This window comes from Camponotus floridanus, unplaced genomic scaffold (assembly GCF_003227725.1).
Source record: "Camponotus floridanus strain SB8 unplaced genomic scaffold, Cflo_v7.5 scaffold1, whole genome shotgun sequence".
NCBI classification, from domain to species: Eukaryota; Metazoa; Arthropoda; class Insecta; order Hymenoptera; family Formicidae; genus Camponotus; species Camponotus floridanus.
Window position 1 is genome coordinate 4311144 of NW_020229214.1, and position 24270 is coordinate 4335413.

The 24270-nt window shown below is 28.0% G+C and overlaps 1 protein-coding gene and 1 long non-coding RNA gene across 7 annotated transcripts; one reads left to right on the forward strand and one right to left on the reverse strand.

The window, feature by feature from the left end:
- Positions 1-354: 354 nt before the first annotated feature.
- LOC105248459 (neuronal acetylcholine receptor subunit alpha-7) lies at positions 355-23294 on the reverse strand. Of its 4 annotated transcripts, none has more exons than XM_020026638.2 (9): positions 23154-23293; positions 17666-17802; positions 8064-8218; positions 7374-7557; positions 5303-5519; positions 2961-3095; positions 1939-2117; positions 1287-1419; positions 355-842 (listed from the first exon to the last, which is right to left on the reverse strand). In XM_020026638.2, exons 1-9 carry the CDS (start codon positions 23215-23217, stop codon positions 604-606), a joined length of 1443 nt encoding a protein of 480 aa, XP_019882197.1. In that variant the 5' UTR covers positions 23218-23293; the 3' UTR covers positions 355-603. The 4 variants fall into 4 exon arrangements, with proteins under 4 accessions (XP_019882197.1, XP_011251557.1, XP_011251559.1 ...); XM_011253255.3 differs by having other exon boundaries at positions 1287-1422; positions 23154-23292; XM_011253257.3 differs by having other exon boundaries at positions 736-842; positions 1925-2117; positions 23154-23294.
- On the forward strand, positions 7497-15850 carry LOC105248458. Of its 3 annotated transcripts, XR_888973.2 has the most exons (5): positions 7497-7579; positions 8080-8195; positions 8532-8733; positions 12237-12346; positions 14632-15850. It is a non-coding gene; the product is annotated as an uncharacterized LOC105248458 (long non-coding RNA). The 3 variants fall into 3 exon arrangements; XR_888975.2 differs by lacking the exon at positions 12237-12346; XR_888974.2 differs by lacking the exon at positions 12237-12346 and having other exon boundaries at positions 8532-8653.
- Positions 23295-24270: the final 976 nt, after the last annotated feature.

Consider the following 24270-nt stretch of genomic DNA (forward strand, 5'->3'; position numbering starts at 1 on the left):
AAATTCCATAAATTTGTTACTAAAGTAATAATAATTTTAACAATCATTTTTATTTTTAAAATTTATCTTTTTTGAGAAATAAATACTTCATTTTTTAAACATACAGTATAAAAAATTTACAAATTAAAAAAAAAGAAATCGATAAAAATTAAAGTGAGTCTCGAAATACTCGATTTTTTTTCTACTAATCTTTATTTAAGGAAATTAAAAATTAAACAATTGAATTTGTTTACCATAATTAGAATTAATAATTAATTGTCAGAATGATTTTCCCTCTAGTTGAAAAATTAATGAATGATAAAAGATAAAGATATTTTTATTTTTTAAACTGCCAATTTTTTTTTGTAGAGCATAAAATATTTCTATCAAATTTTCAAAAACTACTATTCATAGATTACCACACATATCTCAAAAAACAAATATAACAAGAAATACACTCATTTCTTCCTTGTAACAACGAATCTGAACTGCTTTTTTTTAATGTAGACAGAATAAAATTATTCTTCGAGTCCAGTATGAAGATTCATAATGAAGAAGAAACGTGATCGCCAACCATTTAGTCGATTAATCGAATCGATAATCCAAGGATTATCCGTCTTTAGATTATGCATCTTGGGACGGAGGCGAGCCGCATAGAATCACCGCCGTGCTAACGATCGTCGTGAGAAAGAAAACGCACAACAGTGCACGATCACTGACCAGAGCGACTTGTTTCCAATCTAACTCTGTCCTTTCTCGGCGATCCTGTTCTACCAGACGTCGCTCGTTCCTCTCAATGGTTGCATGCACTCTTCCCAGGACCCGGGACCACTGTGCCTCAAGGCCGCCTTCCTTTCCGAGATCTGTGCAATTGTTCGACGCGATTCGTAAGACATTAATCGCACGGGATGAATCAGCTGATTAACGAAACTAGACTAGATCAGATTGCATCAAAGACTACAAGACGTTGATTGATCAAGCTATAATGTTTTGTGAGAGGAATATAAATAAATGTATCGTAAAAAATCATATAACATTACTTTTAAAGATAGAATATACTTTTTATAAAAGAATGAAGAAAAAATTTATAATATAGAAAATATAGAATAAAAAAAAATTAACAAACGCAATAATGATAAATAATAGTAATACACATTCAAAAACGATGTATATAATATCAATAAATGTATATACAAGAATTTTAAAAAATCAAGTAATACAGTGTTCTTGTCATTAAACCAATCATGATAAGATGATTCAGGAATATATTACAATTATAATCAATACTTATTATATAAAAAACTCACCTAAACTGGGACTGCTGCTATTACTATCATCCCTCCTCGATACATACTTGGGAGATACGTGCTGTTCCGGTAGTTCGGATTTGCAGTGCAGTGGACAATTGTTCTTTCTTCTCGGGAATTGCTCCGCCGGTTCCTGCTGATATAACAAATTTCTGTGATATCAGATTGATGATCGCGATGTAACTTTTCTATAGAACGTAGCAATAGCGGGGACGCGTTTATAGAAACTATATCAACGTGAAACTTTCTCTCTGCGAAGTATAACATGTTTCTTTTCTCACATATTCCCTTTAATTTTTTATAGATTTTTTACATTATCTTATAGTTTCTTTAATTATCTTTTATTCTAATTTATCCTTGTATTTTCTTTACGCAATGTTACGTTAAGATATCATCTTTACTTTTTTGTAATTTATATATATCAAAACAATCCTTGCTTTTATTTATTTACGTCGATTCTGCTTAAACTATTATTCGCCGGAAGCTGCACGACTCTCAGAATTATCATTTGACTAATCGCTGAGAAGCGCGCAGCGGAATATTGACTCATTTTATTATATTCAAATGATTGAGAAACACCGGATAGCGATTTACAAAATGCCCCGCGTGTTACAAAGAACAATATCCATGTGCATTACGTTATCCGTTTTACCGATCTATTCTCCTCTTGGAAATTCAGAAATACTATCCTGGCTAATTTGTCTAAGACCAACGATCTCACGATACTCGGTACTCGTATACCCCGCACACCACGATGATGCAAATTCAATGTCACGACCGCCAGGCCGGATGCAAATGACACTAGGCAAATGCTGACACCGTAATAAAGACCTGAAAATATCACAAGGGGGAAAATATATTTCAATAAAAATAAATATTAATTTAAAAACCGCATAAAAATAATAATTTCAAAATAAAAGCTTATTGCAAGAGTATATGATATTAATTTTTAAAATAATATTTCCATTTTTTACAAGATACAGTATATAAAATGTTATGTGCGTATAGTAAAATACATTATTGTCTCGTTTAAAGTTCAAAGTACGGTTTTTATACATATAAAATTATTTACATAAATATGTAATAATAACTTAGAAATGTAAGAACCGATAAAATGAATAACGAAGAGTAAATCGAACAATATAGAGATAGAGTATACTATGTATTGTTTTAAACATATAATACAGAAAAATATTCTCTGAATCTGAATATCATACATTTTGTTATGTTTTCTTAAACATTTTATTATGTTCTCTTAATAAATACAAACAATGATACCACAAGCCATTAAAGATTTTTTTCCATTTAATGGAATATTGAACTGCTTTTATTCAGTTTTATCGTTATAAACACGTTTCTTTTTCCTTTGAAGACTACAGCAGAAGCAAGACAATACTGATTCTTATACATGGTTAACCGCGTCTCAAGAAAATCTCAAGTGCATCTTCCGCGTATTTTTTAATAAATAACAAGTTACAGACAGCTCGAAAATGAAAATCGCAATCATATTCTACGTTACATAAAATTAACGAGAAAAATGGATAATATTTTTATATTTTAGATATAAATTTCAACTTTTTAGATATAAATTTCAAATAGCTTAATTAAACATAATATAATATTTATAAAATAAGATTATGATAGAAAGATAGAAACAGCTCGTTAAGTACTCACTTATTAACGGTGTTTTCTCCGTAGGCGGCAAAGTTTCGCGGATGGTCATCAAGAAGACCGTCATGGAGAGGAGAGCCGAGATACCAAGGGTGACTTTCTCTCCCGACTCGGAGGGCACGTAGAACACCAGCAGGGCTGGAAAGAGCAAACAAAAGAAGCGTCCACGAAAGTTTTGCTTTTGTCGCGGAATATTGAATCCGAGGTATTCCGCGAGATTTCGAATCTGAAGTCTCGTGACAAACTGAGTATAGTGAGTATAGTAGTAATCTAACTTGAGTATAGTAGTAATCAACAGTGGAATGATATCAGAACAATAAAAAGACAAGAAAAGAGGAGCGAAGAGACAATTTCGAACCACCTTTCTTTCAAGACTTCGGTAAATTTAAATTTTCTCAAGTTTTCTACTTCTTTTTCGCTAATGTATACACATATCTATAATACATAAAGTCTTTAATAATTTACATTATTAATTGTATGATTTTATGTTTCTTTTTTACAATGTCAATCAAATTTCCCGCAACTTCTATTTAAATTTTAATTTTGCGAAAAATATTCATGCAAAAGAAATAAATGTAAATTATGTCTTCTTCTTATTGTTATTGCCATGTAAAAAAAAAATTCACACGGAGAACAACGCAACGATTTTCCGATAATGAAATTCACAATTGTCATTTCAAACTGTCCTCGACAATAACTATCAATTTTATCATCGGAAAACCATTGCGTTGTCTCAATTATCCGATAGTTTCAATTGCTCCCTTCAGTCTTATATTCTATTGTTTTAATATTTATGTTTTTATTTTTGTATATCTTGTCTTTTTATTTGTGTTATTAATTTTTATAATATATTATTTCATTTTTTTACTATTTTTATTTTTATTTTTATTTTTTTGCAAAGAACTGTTTCTTCAGTTGATCGATAATTGCTGATTTACAAACTTGATTTCGATAACCGACAAATTCTTGGTAAATTTCTTTCATTATCGGTAAACGGCAGCAGCAATGTAATGAAATGGTTCATACCGTCATTTCCTTAAAAGCGGCAGCTTAATTCGTTTTCTCTCGTACAAATCCTAATGCGATTAAATCCAGTGGCTGATATTATTTTTCGAGCTATCATTAACGGACAAAACTAATATTCTTCGTTGATTTTACGTCTTCTTTCTATGAGGAATATACAGTGTCAACAGTACATATTTTAATCGTATACATCACATACACACGCGAAATTATTATTTATTAAAATATTTTGTAAATTATATATGTAATAATTACGAGAGTATATATTTAATTATTTTTATCGCTTGTCCTGGCCATTCTTTAAATTTTTATAAGAAAATAAATCATTATTTACATTTTAAAGAAATAAATAATATTTACATTTTTTAAATCATAACTTAAAAAATATTTAATATCAAAATTTGCAATATGGTTAGTTCTATCAATATCGTCATAAAAATTATTCTTTAAATTTGCCAAGCAATCTCTTTCCATAATATTATTCGCAACTTTCTTATGTAAAAATGTAATTTTATCAAAATATCAAAGTTTTCAAATATCCATATAAAAAAACAATGATCGTGACACTTTGCTTTCTTATCATCTGAGATAGATCTTAATGTAATTTGTAATATGTAATATGTAATTTGATCGCTCTCATAGTTATTAATAAAAACGCCATTCTTCCTAAGATTGCGAAAACTGTTATGCAAATTTATTAGATCCGCGTCTTATGCGTTCTTCGTAGAGGCAATCTTAATTTTCTTGTGCAAGCAGATCGTACGGGAAGATCGCAAGAGAAAATCTTTATCTAATCTTATATATATAACTTCTCATCGGCTACTCGCGAGCTACTTTTTGAAGCTTATTTATGAAATTTACTTCGTAACTAACATTAAGAGCTGTTATTTCTCTTTTTAAATATTAATAAATTACCCAGCCGTACTCAAAATTTGCATTACGTTATTGCGTCACTGTTAATTCGCAATCTGAGAAAGTTTACTTAAGAAATAATTGAAAATTTTTTAATGTTTTTTTATGTTTTTTATGTATCCTTTTTTAAAAAAGATATTTTAAAAATAATATATTGATTAATTTATTTACTTTCTGTTGAATATGACAGTTTTTATATTTTATAATCAAACAATAACACATTTTTAGTGATTTTCTTTCTAATGATTTAAAAAAATGAAAACACAATGAAAAAATTTATAATGGAAATAAGCGATATGGAATATAGCGATTATTATTTTAATATATGAAAGTAAAATTTACTATATTTTGCTGAAGACATTCCGCATCATTTTAGTGACATGTACACATTTATATGTAACTCCACTTACCGACACCGTTGATTAGTATGCAGGGCAGAATCAGGTTGAAGACATAGAACATCGGACGTCGTCGTAAGCGAATCTCATAAGTGATGTCGGGATATGGCTCTTGGCAGCAGGAGTAGTACTCGACGTTTCTGCGGGCGGTGAAATCCAGAAGATGGAACTCGCCGTTCGCTTGATAATTAGTCACGTCCCCCTGCTCGCTTTGCATCTTCAGCTCAAGCTGATGCCCGCAAAATATTTTCGGTATAAGTTACGCTCGATCACGACGATCAATGGTGCAAATCCGTTGTCGTTTTGTCCACAAAAGCGAATTCTCGAGTAATAAAAAGTCAACCGAGCGCAGTTTATCGAACGTTACGCTGTTCGTTAAACACGAAGGCCGGTTTATCGACTAAAAGTTAAATTAGCAATTGACAGGTCGAATGTCTTCCTACTGTAATCGAGATCTTTTTGTATAATGCCTATTTATACATTTTATTAATAATAACATAAATCGAGATACAGATACATTATTTTATTTTGCGATAACATTGTGCCTGTATAAATAAAAGAGACTAAAAGATAAATTGAATTTTAAATTAAAATAGAGAGAGAATATAAGTTTTTTATATAAAAATATGCCTTGCATACAATCATTCTCTCTTGATTGAGTTTTAATACAATTATCTTTGTTTATTTTTCTTTTCCTATTTTTATAATTTTCTTTTTATTGTACTACTTCCTTTTCGTAGCAAAAATTATTATTTAGAAAAATTCAAAATTATACAAGAGAGAGAAATTTATCTATAATAATTTTAATTTAAAAAAATATAATTAATATTTTAAAAAATTTATAAGTTTACAAGAAATGATTAATGTGTAAAAGATTCCCTGGGACAAATATTTTAAATCGCACTGATGTTCTCGATCTTTATGCGACGAGGAAAAACGGTACTGACGTTACGCAAAGTGTATTCAATGCGGAGAGATAGAAAATGGGAAAACTCTGTGAAAGATAGGCAGAGAGTTCAGTGCGGAAGCGAACAGAACGGTTCTCGTATTGAATTCTTCTCGCGATGCTGGGATTAAGCTCTTCGATCTGCCCGAACCATTTTCACGACTTGGCGGACTCGCATTTTCGATTCCACAGCTGTGTTAAGCGTTTCCGAACTTTCAAAGCTGAAGCTTCGCTTCGCAAACAATAATTTTTTTTTATTTACGCACATTCCACGTATTGCCATTATACTGCGTCATAATTATTTTTTTTCTGCATATCTTTATGTAATACTAAAAAATATTTGCTATTTTAAAACTTAGAGAGAGATATGGAATTATTCGCGATATATCTTTGTAATAATTTTAATAAAATTTCTAGACATACCTAAATATAAGATTAAATTTAAGAATTTATATCTAATTTTTTCAGCGCCCTGATTTATATAGAGATTTTAAATAAACTATTTTTTTATCGATGTTTCAACTTTAAATATAAGAATATAAGATAACTATAAAATATATTGCGATTTCTTAAATGTGTGAAAGTGAATATAATACCGCAAAGAATTACGGCTGGTCGAACGTTGAATTTAATTTGATTTAAAAAGAAATCTGCAAGAGAGACGAACAGTCACCCAACCGGTAACTACCTCCAAGAAAAATTTAACGTCGCAGTTTTAAATACTTTCAAAGTTCTACAATTATAAAAATAAAATCCGTGAAAGAAAAATATAATTGAAAAATATAACTGAAATTGTCATCTAACATGACAAAATACTTATTTAATGCTTTATTTAAGATGTATCTGGAAATGTATTTTTAGAAAATTTAATATCAATAATGAAGACGCATTTATGCGCTAATGCAAATTTTACAAATTTCACATTTACATTATTGAACAATTTGTCCCAACGGAATATTAGAAACTCTACCTTTTTAAAAAAGAAATTCGTTTAGGCAGCTCAGCGACCTATTCTATTAAAATCAGATATTCAATTATGTAAATGTGAAACTTTGACAATTTGCATTTGCGCGGATAAAAATCCAGATGTGCAACATAAAATTAAGAATGCGAAATATGGAACTGTATGGAACTTACTTGATATCCATCATACGTCCAAGAGGCCCATTTTAGAACACATCGTTGTTCATCAAAGGGAAAAAATTCTACGTTTATATCACAACTGCTGCGGAAGATACCGTGGCTTAACCAGACCACTTCGCCTGTATGACTGACGATTACGTTTGTATTGATGACCGCTGAACTATATTGTGGATCGGCACTGTAACCAGAGAATTGAAAACGTAACAAAATATAAATTCCGTTTCTTATTTTAATTTTCAATTTCTATGTTTTCTTCCTTTCATGATTTAAATACTTTCACTTTTGTAATTTTTAAAAAATTGTATATAAAATTTTTTTTATTTCTTATTTTTTTTCATTTTTTTAAATTTTTTATATTCAATCAACTATAACAAAGAAATATCTCTTTTTAAAATTATCCTTTTTTTTGTGAATTATCGTTTTAATTCGGAATTCAGTTTTAACCTTTATTATTTTCTTTGTCATGTAAAGTACGCTATGCAAAGTATTCCGTAAGGAATCGGGAAAAGTTTTAAAAAGCAAAATTATGACATAGAGAGAGCATAAATCATTGGCTTCAATTTGTAGAATTTTAAAATCTTTTAGATTTACAATATGAATGTATATAAACTTGCTCTCAAAATATATTTTGGAATATTAATACTTTTAAAACCCGCAGTTTATTTATGCGAAATAATTGCTCACTTGTTGTACAAAATAGTATCAGGTCGCCAGACACGATTATAAGGAATACGGATTACTCGAATTCCAGCAAATTCCGAGACATTCCATTTCAAATGATGGTCAGTCCAATTCTGCGTAACCCAACAATTGGTCGTGAGTATCTGGTTCTTTTCATCCTGCAATAAAATCATAACAATAAATCGCATTAAATATTGATTAAGATATGCATATTTTACATCTCGTTTTAAATTTTTCGCTGCTGAGTACATAATTTGCCAATTATTTTGAGATTAAATATAATAATAATAGGAGTTGCAAAATATCGAATAATACAAATAACGAAAAGTCGTAATATACGTCAATAATTTATTAATAATCAATTTGAGGGAATAAGAAAACGGTATAATGGTAAACGGTATTAAAGCTTGTACAAAAGAATTAAAGATTCCATATATAAATTTATTTAGTGTAATGTATTTTATTATTTAGCAATTCGCAGCGCAATGTTTGACCTCCCTGACGTACATAAATACATTCGACGTATCTATATTCGATGTTCTATCGTAACATAAACATTCGTGTCATTCGCGTGACAACACTTGAGTGAGAAGGTAATGATATAAGTCTTATCATCCTTTAAGAAATGCGATTATTTCGTACGGTTATTATCATTTGCAATTAATGACTTGTCGTAAGTATATCGAAACAACAGTTATTTATCGAAGTGGTATTTCGTACATTTTTTTCATTTACAAAATAAATCGAAACATAAGAAAAAATGAGAATTATTGTTTTAGCCTAGTATTTATAGTAATAACAATATTTTTAATGCTTAGATTCGAATATGTCTCGCTTCGAAGAGTTTTTACGTTGTTTTCTTGCGTTTCCTTTTCGCAATACGCACAATAAAGTGTGCATCGCGTATAATAATTTTGTCGGAAGTGCTATGCAAAGTGTTACGAAATAATTAAATTGTGTTTTCGCGAGTGAGTGATGAAGTAGCAGTAGAGTATGAACACGAGAATAACAAAAGGAAGCTTAAGGAGACAACACATGAGCGACATAACAAATGAGCATTTAACTTATTTAATTTTAGTACTTTTATGAAATTAATTATTTATCTTGGTAATAATATATTTTATAACATAATTCATATAATTAATGTATATAAGTTTTAGCTGTTTTTAGGTGTTATATATATATATATATATATATATATATATATACATATAAATTTATTTATGTAAAATATGTTAGCATATATTTATAATTTATGATTATATGGATTATTTATATAAAAAAAGTAGATTTTTATTTACTTAATTCTAATAAAACTTCAAATCTACAAATTTTTGCCGGATTTTATACCTTTTATTAAATTTTCCAAATTTCATATCGATAATAATTATTTTTTTTAATATTAATTATTTTAATTAAAAATCTTTTCTTAATAATTATTAGTATAAGAATCCTATAAAATTATAAAACACTTAAAATATTTTCATTGAAAAAACTTTGGAATTTTTTCGAATATCTGTTTATCATTGAGAAGGCAAACTCCAGAGAATATAACATGAATTTTAAAATAAAAAAATATACAAAGTAAAAAATAAAAGAGAATATTTTATAGTTGACAAAATATTTTCAATAGAAAATGTAGATAAGCATATCAAAGCATATAAATTTTAAAATATAAATATATAAGTATAATAAAATATAAATATAAATATATTGCATATAAAATGTCAATATTAAATTTGAAAATATAAATATATTTAAAATATCTAGTGTTAAAGTATTAAATTTTAAGTAAAAATTAAGTATAAAGTTTTATTTTTATTAAAACGCAAAAAGGAAGGCTAAAAAGACCGGGCGATGTTAGCACGTAAACAAAATAAAAATAAAAATAATAATAAAATCTCTAAGTAAGAGACATAACATATTAATAATAAGTTAGGTGTAAAAGTACATAAAGTATGATTAAAAATATTAAGTATAAAGTTTTATTTTTATTAAAACGCAAAAAGGAAGGCTAAAAAGAAGTGGCGATGTTAGCACGTAAACAAAATAAAAATAAAAATAATAATAAAATCTCTAAGTAAGAGACATAACATATTAATAATAAGTTAGGTGTAAAAGTACATAAAGTATGATTAAAAATATTAATTCGTGAAAATTGAAAAAAATTAATACGTACGTTTCGATCTTTTCAAAATCCTTTTCAATATTCGGGATATCGTTAGAAAATAAAATAAAAATAACAGAGCGCGGTTAGGCAAGGACAAGCGCGATATGAAATGGACGGACCTTGTGTACAATTCTAACGGACGCAAAATTTAAAAGTGCAAACAATTGATATAAAGAATAATTTAAAGTAGAAAGCGCAAAATTACGTACATATCAAGAACAAAGAAACTCATGTCAAGCATAAAAGTAATAAATAATGTATTGTTCTCTTTTTTTGTACTTCTTACACAGGCTTCCATCTCGTTCATCGATTAAAGGAGTCAATTTGTCTCTCCCGCTTTAGCTGTATGTAATTTTGCCCTTTCTGTTTTAAATTATTCTTCACATCAATTATTTGCCCTTTTGAATTTTGCGTCCGTTAGAATTGTACACAAGATCTATCCGTTTCCTATCGCGTTTGTCCTTGTCTAATCGCGCTCTGTTATTTTTATTTTAAATTTAATTTTATTTTCTAACGATATCCCGAATATTGAAAAGAATCTTGAAAAGATCGAAACGTACGTATGTATTAATTTTTTTCAATCGAATTAATATTTTTAGACATTTATGTACTTTTACACCTAACTTATTATTAATATATTATATCTCTTACTTAGAGACTTTATTATTATTTTTATTTTTATTTTCTTTACGTACTAACATTCTGCGGTCCTTTTTATTGCGTTTGTTATCATCCGGATCGTATATTTCTTTTGTCATTATTTTTATTTTTATTACTAATATAAAATTTTATAAAACCAATGATAAAATCAACTTGTAAGTCATTTACCATAAAATATAATTTGTCGCCTCGAAAAATTATTACGTCTCCAAGGAAAACCGCTGAAATTGATCAGTTTGATTAATTGAAGCTCGTATATTTCAGGGAAACGAATTGTCGACAATATGGTTGGCAAACGATCGACGATATATCTTTCTTTCTATTTATAGAAAAAAAAATTGACAATCTCTGATAAAACCCGAAACAATTATATAGTTCACATTATATAATAATTCTATTCTTGCAGTTTTAATTTTTTATATTTAGTTTCAAATCTATAACATAAGAAAATAATATTTTGCATAAAATTTAAAATTATTATAAATATTTCACGAAGTAAATTGTGTATATATAGTTAGCAAGTAAAATAATTAATAATAAAAAATCCCTTAAATATATAACAATTGAAAATGAATAAAATAATAAGTAAAATAATTGCAAGAGAGAGAGAGAGAGAGAGAGAGAGAGAGAGAGAGAGAGAGAGAGCAAAAGAAAACCTGTATAAGATAAAATTATCTAAATACTATTTTTTAACATAGATTTTTTTATAAATTAGATAAAATAAATGAAATAATTTAGAGTTTTATATTTATCACAATAAAATTTTAAAAAATATGTTTTAGTTTGTTTAATGAAAAAATTAATCCAACGTTATTGTTTTGCTTTAAAAAGTCAAGTTACTTTTTTCCATAGATGCTAATATAAGAAACTTAATTAAAGTACATAGAATAAATTCACGGCATTTAATTGACTTCTTCAATCGTGTGAAATCCGGAACACGATGAATTCCGCAGGATGCGTTATCTCGACAGAGATCAACGCTGTATCCAATCGATGCAAGAGAGTTCACAATTAGATTTTGCATTATTATATGTGAGGAATATAAATATTCCAAGTTTCAGTCCACGTTTTTTTACCATATCCGCTCACTGATTCACTTTAACTAGTTTTCAAACTTTTAAAAAAATTATTCGGTTGTCAAGATTTTTTTAAATCAATGAACAGAATAACAAATAGTAATAAATTAAAATGTAAATAATATTTTTAAATCATCCATTTTTTAAAAATTAATTATGCTTTAATAAATGAAATTATATATAAATTAATAGTATATGAAACACTAGTTTTTCCACGAAAAGAAAGATTACACTATTCTAATTGATATTCGATATTCATCTTCATTTTAGAACCAATAGCTGGAAAATCAACGGAATGCGTGATCCATAGCATATAATATAAGGATGATACTGTTGTTATGAGACTATGTATAATATTTCAATTGAATAGAATAGAATAGGTATGTTTAGAATTTAAGCGGTATTTGTAACCGATTATTATTTGACGTATAATCACGATTTCACGAATCTAAAATTTAATCCGTCTCATTACAAGAATTTATGAATATCGCACATAAATAATCAAATTATATCAAATCAATTATATTGATCAATTATATTAATTGTAACTTGAGATTTAGTTGACAAATTATTATATAGTAATTTATATAGTAATTTATAATGATTATTTTTATGGATTTTTTCATTCTCCTTCTCTTTCTCCCTCTCTCTCTCTCTCTCTCATCTTGTAAACATATTTTGTAAAAACAAACATTTTACAAATAAGTTTTAATATTATTATTATTCAATCATTTCATTCGTTTACATTAAATAATAGCCATTAAAAAAAGTTAATGAAAGCTTCACATTTCAAAATATAATAAAGAAAAAAAAGAAGATAAAGAATGCAAGATTGCAAGTATCAATTATCAGTTAAACAAAGGCTTCTTAAACAGAAAATTGTCAGAGGAATCTATAAATACTCTTTAATTAATAACGCTCTCTTAATTACAGATTGAAAATAACGCTTGATTACTCCTACAAATCGTAGTTCGAAGAATTTTTGATAGATTTGGAAATTGACTCGATATGAACTGAGAGAGAGAAGGGAAAGTAAGGGAAAAGAAGATTGCATGGTGTTATAGTTAATGTTATTAAAAGAAACGAAAAGGATTACGACAAATCGAATGATTGACTCTATTGCGCGATAGATATAACGAGCTCTCGTTAGACGATCCCAAGCCTCTCTGGGGTAACTGGTTGGTTTGATACTGCGCGAAAGGTTGCTCTCGTTATACCGTCATACACGAAACAAATGTTCAGAAACTTTCCCACTGCGCGCCTTACTTATTCTCACGCCAATTTATCTCACCTCTCTCCGATTACCCCGAGACCCGTCGCGGTCGCAATGTTTCTATTTTTATTCAATACGATACTTTTTCAATTTTATTGTGTTTCGAGGCAAATCTATACATATAATGTATTTGTATTAATTTAATTTATATTCCTTACATTTTTTATTTTTGTAAACATAAAAAAATGGCAAAATGTTAAATTTAACTATTCATGTATTATATATTTTGAATAATTACATATATTAGAATCTCTCTCTCTCTCCCTCTCTCAGCAAAGAATATCAATTTGAAGCAAAAGTGTTTTAAAATATCGGATTATGCGATATTTGATCTTTTTTATCGCAAATTTAATTTTCTTCGCATATTAACAACCGTTAACAAATATATTTAATAAGTTAATGGCCGCTATATATACAAAAAAGATAATTGATAATTTTACTATATCAATTTTATGCTTAAATTTTATTCTTGAGAAATACATTATTTTATTCCTTAAAACAGCAATGATAAATACGAATGTCATTTCTATTGGTTGGTATTTTTTTGCACAATTACGAACAAAAATTTATTTTATTAAGGATGAAATTCATTTATTGAAAACTCTGTTCGAATGCAAACGCACTGGTGAAAATCTATAGACACGAACGTGTTGTTAAAAATAAAATACTCACGTATTCATATTTTCTATCTTGGTATTTATTTTATTTTTTATTTTTTTTAAATTCCGTCAAGAGATATTCTTTTTTCCATTAGTACATTATTTTCTCTCCCTCTCTCTCTCTCTCTCTCTCTCTCTCTCTCTCTCTCTCTCACACGTTTATACATTATATTTTCTCATGTAATTATTTTTATCGTGTTAATAAAAAATTTTTATCGTGTTAGTAAAAAATAATAACAATATTTACGATATCGCGAATGTGCATTTAAATAGGAACAAAAACGAAAAAATATGAAAACATTTTTGAAGAAATTTCACACGATTCTATTCAACCTTGTCTTTAAAGAAAATTTTCGCGATCAATTAACATTCTATTTCCTTAATACATTTCCTATCGCCATTAAATTCGCAGGATTTCAAAAATGTATCGGTATTTTCGCTGATGTTTCTATTTTACAATAGTCATTGATATTTCATTACAGAAAACACATGTTCTGTGGAAATTCAAAAATATCGCATTCAATTTATCTAGTAAATTTAACAAAAATTTAATTCAGACCTTCTATATATGTATATATATATTAAATTTTATATATTTAATATATATATATATATATATAATATATATTAATTTTATATATTATATATATTATTTAATATATATATATATATACATATATATTATATATATTAATTTTATATATTTAATATACATATTAAATTTTTTGAACAGGAGCAAGTCAGTGGATGCCAGTGTTATGCTAGTGGGATCGAAATAGTAACAGATTTTAATAACAATAGACCACGTGCGAAGATCCCTAACCTGCTAAGATGCATTATTAAAAATTATCTGCAAAATCAAGAAAGTATCGTGATTAAACAATAATTGAATAAAACATCGGATCAGCTGTTGACATCGTCACTCAACATAGTACTATAAGAAAAAATCTAACAAAATATCTAACAGGGAAGAAAAAAATGGACAATAATTAAGAAGGACTAATAACAGACGTGAATCGCATTATTCCTTATGAGGCCTACCCTAATAAAGTTTGTTTTTTCATTATTTTCGCTCGGATTAATTTAAAGCTGCTCAGGATTCGTATCAATAATTATCAGGACAGAGGCAATCATGGAAAAAATAAATTATTTTTGTATGTGCAAGAGACCCAGCCTAATATTTGTGGGAGACTCCCAATTACTTCCAAATATCAATAACAACAAACAAACTTTTTCTACATCGCAAACACGTATTAAACGGCCTATGAATGCATTTATAATGTGGTCCAGCGAACAACGCAAAAAGATCGCTAAAGAAAATTCAAAAATGCACAATTCTAATATCTCCAAGCAACTGGGCGAAGAATGGAAAAATCTCCCACATAAAGCAAAAATTTATCGACAAGTCAAATCAGCTGCGTGAAGAACACAAAAAGCAATATCCCAATTATAAATATTGTTTCCGAAAGAAAATCAAATCAAAAAACGCATTTGGATCCATTAATCCGCTGTTAGTGCCTGCTAATAACTATATCAATGGCCATCTTAACAGGCCATTACAGATTGCTGGCTACTTGAACGGTATTCCCTTCAGGAGTGGCTACGTTTGTTCCAGCTGATTTATTACACGATTGCTGTATGTGTCCCGTCTTTTTCCTTGATTTTATAAAAATTTATTTATATATGTATATATTTACGAAAGTAAGAAAATACGAAACGATTAAGGAATTATTATTGAGATAAACGTAAACATATTATTTTAAATTACAAGGTTCGGTTCAAAGGGGCTCGGAGTAATTCTTGAGCATAGGAAGGGCAGTACTCTTCTTGGCTTTTTCTTGCCACCTTTCTTTTAAATTCCATATAATTTTCCCTCAACTCTTTGGCGGTATCCACATTCCAGCTGTACGATGCCAGTATTTTCTCCAATGACTTCATATTATTCAAGTATTCAACATCCTCAAACTTCATCGCAGACATATTATTCTGGTACTGAGTCTCCTACTGTCTTGATGCCAGCAAATACTGTTTTGGTGCCAGCAAATACTGCCTTTGTGGCACCAAATACTACCACCTTCAATGATAACCAAAATCATGACCCTCAACTACAATGATATAGTTGTCTGTTTGTCGAGTAGCGGATCAATGAATCGACGGCCGGGATGATACATCGTTATAAATTTATATTTTTCTAAACATTTCTTTTTAAATTGCGACAGACATATCTCATGTACTTTGCATTGCGATAAGTATGTATCAAATGCTTAAAAAAAGAAAGATAGCATTTTTAACATTTATACATAATTATAGTTTAATAATTTTGTAGAAATATTGAAAGTTTAATGCTATTATATAAGGATATACAGCCTTAATATTATTAATTAAGTTATTCAAGTTCCAATCTCCTCTCTTGGATTATTCTCTAGAGAAAAGATCAACCGAGAAAGAAATAAAGAATACTCAGAGGAATAGCGCTGCCCTTTACATATATACATACATGATAGTATTAAACTTTTAACATTTGTCAAAATCAAAATTTAAAAAGAAATATTTGAAAAGATATAGGCCAGTATTCATGTTCTTATTTCAAGACCATCTTAAGTAATATCTTAATACAACTCTGTGTTGATTTATAATATCTTAAAATTGTACTTAAAATGACTTTAAATATAAGAATAGACTATGTATACCGGTAAACTTGTAACGATACATCTCAACCGTTTTATTACTCAACCGTTAATCCTAAAAAAAAAAAAAAAAACAGTCTGCTGTATGAAAACTCGGACAAATTAATGTTTTTCGGTTTTCTTCGAACAACAGTATTGAATGTGTTCGGAGTTTTTAGGCAGAGACTCTACTTTTACTCTGGCAAAGCAAAATCACATCGAAAAATTTCAAACGGAAAATCCGATATCACTATTCGAAGGAAACCGAAAAACGCTAGAGCAGAGCTGCTAAGTTGCAGACGCATACAGCATCGATAGCATGGGAAATGAGGATGAGTGATTTTGGACGGCACATAAAGTCTATATGCATATCCGACCATTCAGAATTATCCCCGCACATTCCTACTCCTATGCTGTCGATGCTGCTTGTAATCTGGCAGCTCTGCGTGAAAGCAGATAATTAAATATAAAATGGTAATCTTCGGTAGCTACATAATTATCAGATCTTGTCCGATCACCGCTTACGCTGATAAATGCGCTAAAAACTGTGACATATATCCTGTGACATAGAATTTACTTCGGAGATAAAAGGTAGAACACATATATTAAATTTTTTGTATATTTACAAGAAAAATCTATTTTATTAAGGATGAAATTCGTTTGTTGAAAACTTTGTTCAAATGCAAACGTGCTGATAAAAATCTATAGACCCGAACGTATATATATTGCGCGTATTTTAGTGTTAGTAGTATAAAAAAATGTATATATATATATATATATATATATATATATATATATTAATTTTTTAATGTAAAAATAATATTATGTCACAATTTGTATGATTCAATGTGTATTATATATTTCAACTTTAACTTTGTAAAAAATTTGCTTTACATTTAAATAAGCGTAAACATTTTTTTTAAATAAAGATCTTTGCAGAAATGGAATTATGCTTTATGTAAAATGTGAATATACTAAATATTGTTCTAAACAAGCATATATTCTAAGAAAATATTGTAAAACGGCTTTGGGGAAAATCTGCAATCGCATTCTCGTGTGCCATGTATCGGTCTTTAAAATTGTTTGCGCTCGAATACTCACAACATCGATAATGTGATGAAGGGATAGCCCAAAGACCACAACCAAGGGTTGGGACGAATTTTTAGCTGGTCGTACGCCGGCGTCATATCTGTCCAGCAGATGCTTCGTCAGTCTATATTCGTGCTCGTCACAAACACCTAAACAAATGCAAATGCAAATAATTTTCTCTCTAGAGCAGTTTATTTAATTATTTTCAAGTTTTTCTTTACATTTTTTTAGAAAGAATTCGAACATATCGTAATTTGATCATAGAAATATACAGTATAATTAACACATTTGTTTCAGTATTCCATATTATAGTAATATTATTTATTAATAAGTTATCAGAACTTATTAATAAAATTGTTAAAATTAATTAAAATTAATAAAATTTATTAACAAAATTAACAAGTTATTTGTTAATAAAATTGATTAAACATATGGTTTATAATTTAAACAAATTTGTCTCTCAGTATATGTATTATAGATTGATATATATTTTTAAATATAGTCAAATAATAATGACATCTTTTTTATATTTTAATGGTAAAAGTTATTTTAAAGAAAATCAAAAAATTGTATGTGTTTAGCTATAATATTGTTTTTTATGTTCAATTTAACATTGATTATTCTAGTCAAGATATATTACTCATGAATATTGAAACAATATGTCCTTCAATCTATTCGGTTAGGGTTAGGTAAGCTTTAATATCTCTCGCTTTCAAGGTTTTAATATTCGTTGTCTTCGTAAATGAACACTATTGATAGGTTAAAAAAAGAATTTTACAATACAAATAAATAAAATATAAATAAATAATATAATTTCTCAATAATTTATAAATAAATTAAATTTTGCAAAGCTTGAATATATAGTAAATAATTAAAATAAAGTTTAAACTTAATTATATATTAATATAAATAATATTATTAATATTATTATATTATTAATATTATATTAATATTATTAATATTATTAATATTCTAAATTATTAATGTTATTTATATTATTAATATTTTAACATTATTAATATTATTAATAATTTTAAATCAAAAGAAAGAGAGAGAGAGAAATCATCGCACAATCAATGAAAATTTAATATAATTAAATATAATGCCATGTAAGAAATAAGGAATCTTATTACTATCCTAATACAAGTAATATCAAATAGAAAAGTAAAACGCGATAAGAGTCATTCAAAAAAGAGGACAGCGCACAAGATCGAATAAGATCCTGAGAATCGGTTTCGCAAAAACGATCTCAGAGATTCCTTTTGCTGGACTCTTCTCTCTCTCTCTCCTCTCCTCTCCTCTCTCTCTCTCTCTCTCTCTCTTTCTCCCCCCGCCCTCTCTCTTTGATCCGTTTCGTTACGTGGATGTTCGTCCATTATGGCGATCGGCTACATGATCAGTAACGTCAGTCTACCTTCATTGAAACGACTATTGTGCTGTGAAGCGTGGTGAAACCTGTCAGAGGATGGAGCTAATCTCAGCTCGATCCCTTCTTCTCTCGACAACGTAAGTGTAGAGGAAGATTTTGCGAGGAAGATAAGTGATACTCGTCGCGAAAATATCGGTCGTAATTAGGAGAGTGAGTTCTTATGGCCTTATCGAACCGTAAGAGTTGTACCTTAAACAACGAGAAGTACTCTTCAAAGTAACTGTTGCCAAAGCGAAATTATTGGCAATTTTACTGATATATAAAATGTTCCCAACGTTCATAATTATTTTTATTTGTATATCGTTAATTTTTAATAAGAAACTCATTTAAAATTTCATTTTTCCTCAGTGAAGATATTAAAAGGCCATAATTCATATTTAAATTATTTAACGATTATTAATTAATAATTTAAATCAATTGTCACACATAAAATATAAAACAATATATTATATATATATATATATATATATATATATATATATATATATGTATATGTACTATATTTATTATTTATACAATTTAATATAAATTTTACCAATTCAATCTAATTTCATTTTCTTTCGTTCCAAATTTTAAAAGTAGTCGAGAAGAATTATTTATATATTTATATATATTTTGAATTACATAGCTACGGAGTTATGTTTAATTATATAAATTAATTTCTTTTTATAGATATTTTGAAAACTGCCATTTCTAATATATATACTTTACATTTCTCCATTTAAAATAAATTTTTCATTTTATCACATCAAACAATAACTAAACAATTTATTTCTCAGGAAACATAAAGATGATTGATATAGTCATGATTAAAATTTTTCCATTAAAGTAAATTTTTTATTTTATCACATCAAACAATAACTAAACAATTTATTTCTCAGGAAACATAAAGATGATTGATATAGTCATGATTAAAATTTTTCCATTAAAGTAAATTTTTTATTTTATCACATCAAACAATAACTAAACAATTTATTTCTCAGGAAACATAAAGATGATTGATATAGTCATAATTAAAATTTTGACTAAATTTCTAAACAGCGCATATTGATTTCATAAACGTATTCTAAACATATCATTAAAATATATGTTTAGGAAACGTTTATAAAATCAATATATGCTACACCTGGATTAATTATAAAAATAATAAAAATTAATTTGCTTAAAAATAATAATAACTATTTTGATAAAAAATATTAATAAAGATATAAAAAATATAAATAGTTTACATTTTAACGTGTCGCATTTTTTCTATTCTTATGTAGAATATGTTTTTATAGCTTCTCGAATGAGAAGTTATAAGAAGTTACCCGAGAGAAGGTCTCCCCCCAAAAGATTCTCATAAATCGAAAAATGAACTAACGCCTGTCACCACTGCCGAGAGGTAAATCGAAAAATCTCACGGATTTGTAATGAGATCGCACATCAGTCGAATGTCGATACTGCACGAGCTTATACGGAATATCTCACGAGAACCAAGCTGACTGATGTCGAATTTCTTAGAGTAGAATGATTCACCGTGCGAAGACACCCGTCCCTATCTCGAAGATTATTCCCCAAGATATGAGGATATTTGATTATCCATGCCTTTCTCTCGAGTAACAGTAAAAGTTAAATGAGGTCATAAAACAATAATTGACGAAACTAAATATAGCTAAATAATTCTTAAAAAATGATATATCGAAAAATTTAATTTTTCTATAAAACAATATTTAATTTATTATCGTAAATAATAATTATAAATAATTAATATCAATATAAAAAATATATTACAAAATACAATGATGAAAATTGCTAATAATTGCTATGATAAAAAGAATGATAAAGAATTTTATTTTTCTTTCTTTGATGCTAAAAAATTTTAACATATCATAGAAACATTAATCTTTTTACATATAACTAACTATGCAACATCCTGTTAATGGATAGAATTCGTAAATGACGAGGAAATAATCGCCAGTACCCCGAGACCCCCCCTAAACTCCGGCACATAAACCGATTTACGATCTAAATGCATGCACGGACTCGATTCCACGATAGTGAATATGCAAATTTCGCCGATGTCCCGATCACGGAATTTGGTGGCATCGAGGAGGCGTCGAATGGCCCCTTGACGCGACTGATTCGCAAACGTTTACACTACTAGTTGTGACGCAAACATGAAATAACGAGGTCCGATTAAGACCAAGAGTCACACGGTAAATAAAACTTATTGCAAGAATCCCTTTCTCGCCCACTCGTCAATTTTCACGGTAATTTAACTCCTTCATATCTTAAATAAAAGTATTCGCATATGTAACAAAATAAATTAAATCGTTACATCATTTATTTCATCAAGAAATAATAAAAAAAATTTGATGATTTTTTTGAATAATTTAAAAATAATATAGGTAATATAGGTGATCGATATCGCATCTAAAATAAAACCAATTAAAAATTTAGAAAATTTAAAAGAAAAAGTAAAAGAAAAGTAAAAGAAAAGAGAAATAAAGCAATTTCAGTGGAATAGCAATATTATTGTATAATTGGAAATTGCGATCAGCATAACAGTTTTGTGAGTTTTTTTTTTATATTATGTTATCACAAATTATATTGATAAAAATAAATTTATAGAATTTTAATTAAATATATATATATATATATATACATATATATATATATATATATATATATATATATATATATATATATATATGATTATGGTGCGCTTTCACACTTGATTCTCGTATTAATAAAATTATTATATATAAATAGAATTATCTACTGAAATATCATAAATTTATTAATAATATCTACTGAAATAATATGTACTGAATTAATAATATCTACTGAAATATGATAAATTTAAATCTTGTAAGAGCGAAAATTTATGACAAGTATTAGTTTATAATCAATTAAATTAACTTGATTATTTCTTTCTCAAGATATTATATTTTTAGAAAAATCTTGTGATAATTTAATATGGACGAAAATAAGTATATACATTGTAAATCATATATTAACTCTTTGAAAATTTCTTGGTCAAGGAAAATTTCCACATTGTCTATTTGTCCACATTGGTTTATCAAGGACACTTTTCTAAAAATGGCTCGCAATTTAATGACGTTTCGGCCTTTGGAATTTGATCGCGTCACTAATTTACATCTCAGACGTCTTTGATATCAGTGGTTGTGTAGTTGTGACAGCCAAAAGCTATGACGAGCTTTGACGCACGACAATATCTAAACAGTTCCTAACGTGTTGTACTTTGGTACCGCGAAAACCTTGAAACTTTATTACGGCTTTTCTCAGCTTCCGAGATTATGCAACAATATAAAAAAAGAAAGCAAATAATTAAATTTCAAAAGATATCTCAAAAATGACCATCATCAATGACTGTATCAATAACTCAATTCTTGAAACACGATGATCTTTATTTGCATTTCTTATCACAAATTAATGAAATTTTCACTACTGTCAAATAACAAACTTAATTTTTAGAATAAAACACAAATTTATTATAAAGTAACTTTGAAACTAAATTTTTTAAATTTATTTTTCATAAAAAAGTTTATAATTTTCTCAAAATATGTAATTATTATTTCAATTATATAATATATATAAAAATATTATACAAGTTCTGTAATTTTTTACTGTAATCCTTTACGCGTTTAAAATTAATATATATTTTAATAACGAAATTTTTAAATCTTTTGCAATATATATATATATATATATATATATATATATATATATACAGTCTTAATAGAAATTTCGTTATTTAACTAAATTTTTTTATGTAAAAATAAACTCAACCTGTGTGAAATTAATTAAAAAGACTGACATTTTATTTTATTAATCTATTAATTTCTCTTCTCTAAATATTTATTAGCGAAAAATTTTCTTCAATTTTCAATCCTAATCTTCATTAATTCAAAAATATCAACGTATTAAAATAATCGCTATGTAAAGAGAAGGTGAAAAAACAAAACAAATTTATATATATATATATATATGCGAATTGTTGTTATCTTACATAATTATTCAGCGAAATTGAAATGCAAAATGCTCTGAGAGTGATTGAATACTCACCATTCCCGAAGGCGATGATCAGAAGAAGACCGTATTGAAGGAACAGGACGAGACACAGCGACATGGAATTGAAGGCCTGCTCAACCGCGTGATCGCCTACGTACGACTGATATACAGCGGTTTTCAACCACCGGACAATTTTACCCCTGAATCCCGCGCTACCCCTACCAAAGGTCGCGGGTTTCCGAAGGAAATTCGCGCAGGCGTTCGTCGAAACAATGCCGTTATATATACGAACGAAGGGTGCAAACTCGGGAGCGTGACGATTTTCGCTCACTTGTTTGCAAATTTTATGTCTTGTCCGATAGAAAACATGAAATAATGACACCGATGTATTGTCTTTTGGAAAAATATACGCAAATCACATACTTGATTTTTGAAAAGGCGAGAGAAAATAAATGTCGAAGCAGATATTCTTCTTTACGTAATTTTTGCTCTTAATAATTTCATCGATCATAAAGATAGAAAGTATACACACACAATCAAAATAATATCAATAGATTATATTTCAGAAAACTATATGAATTACTTACTTAATTTTTGAGAATCGACGGGAAGAGATAAATCTTGACACAGGTGATTCTTGACAGTTTATTTTTGTTAATCGTTCGTTAATCTCGTCGTTCGTGGATTATTCAAATGTAAATAGAAATCGCATCGCGCATGCGCAGACCGTTATTCGAGGGAACCCTTAAGGCAGATATGCATCTCGCCGCGAAAGCGAAGTATATGAATGCAATTGGCTGAATGATGATATGAATAGAAATTCCCTTGCAGTCTGTAATTTAAAGATCTTATTAAATAATATAGTATATGGAAATTCTAATATATGGCTATGTATTTCGATACAGCCATATATAGAACATTTTTCAGCAAGTGACACAGAGGACACAGTTACAAAGTTACACAATGAATCATTTCATCTTTGTTTACATTCGGCAACCAACAAGGATAAACTGATACACTGTGTCCTCTGTGTTGTTTGCTCAAAAACACCCATGTTTATTCACATCACATAGTTAAATATGTCACATTGATCATATATATATTGCTTCATTAAAATCAAATAACAATTTATATAGATTTTGTTTTAAAATTAATTTTCTTTCTTATAATC

Excerpts from the sequence above, each read along its gene's own strand:
- LOC105248459 (XM_011253255.3), bottom strand. The coding sequence starts at position 23,217 with ATGTCGCTGTGTCTCGTCCTGTTCCTTCAATACGGTCTTCTTCTGATC. Across the intron at positions 5,520-7,373 it reads GGACGTATGATGGATATCAA|CTTGAGCTGAAGATGCAAAG; the intron begins GTAAGTTCCATA and ends TGCGGGCATCAG. Across the intron at positions 2,118-2,960 it reads GGAGAAAACACCGTTAATAA|GTCTTTATTACGGTGTCAGC; the intron begins GTGAGTACTTAA and ends TGATATTTTCAG.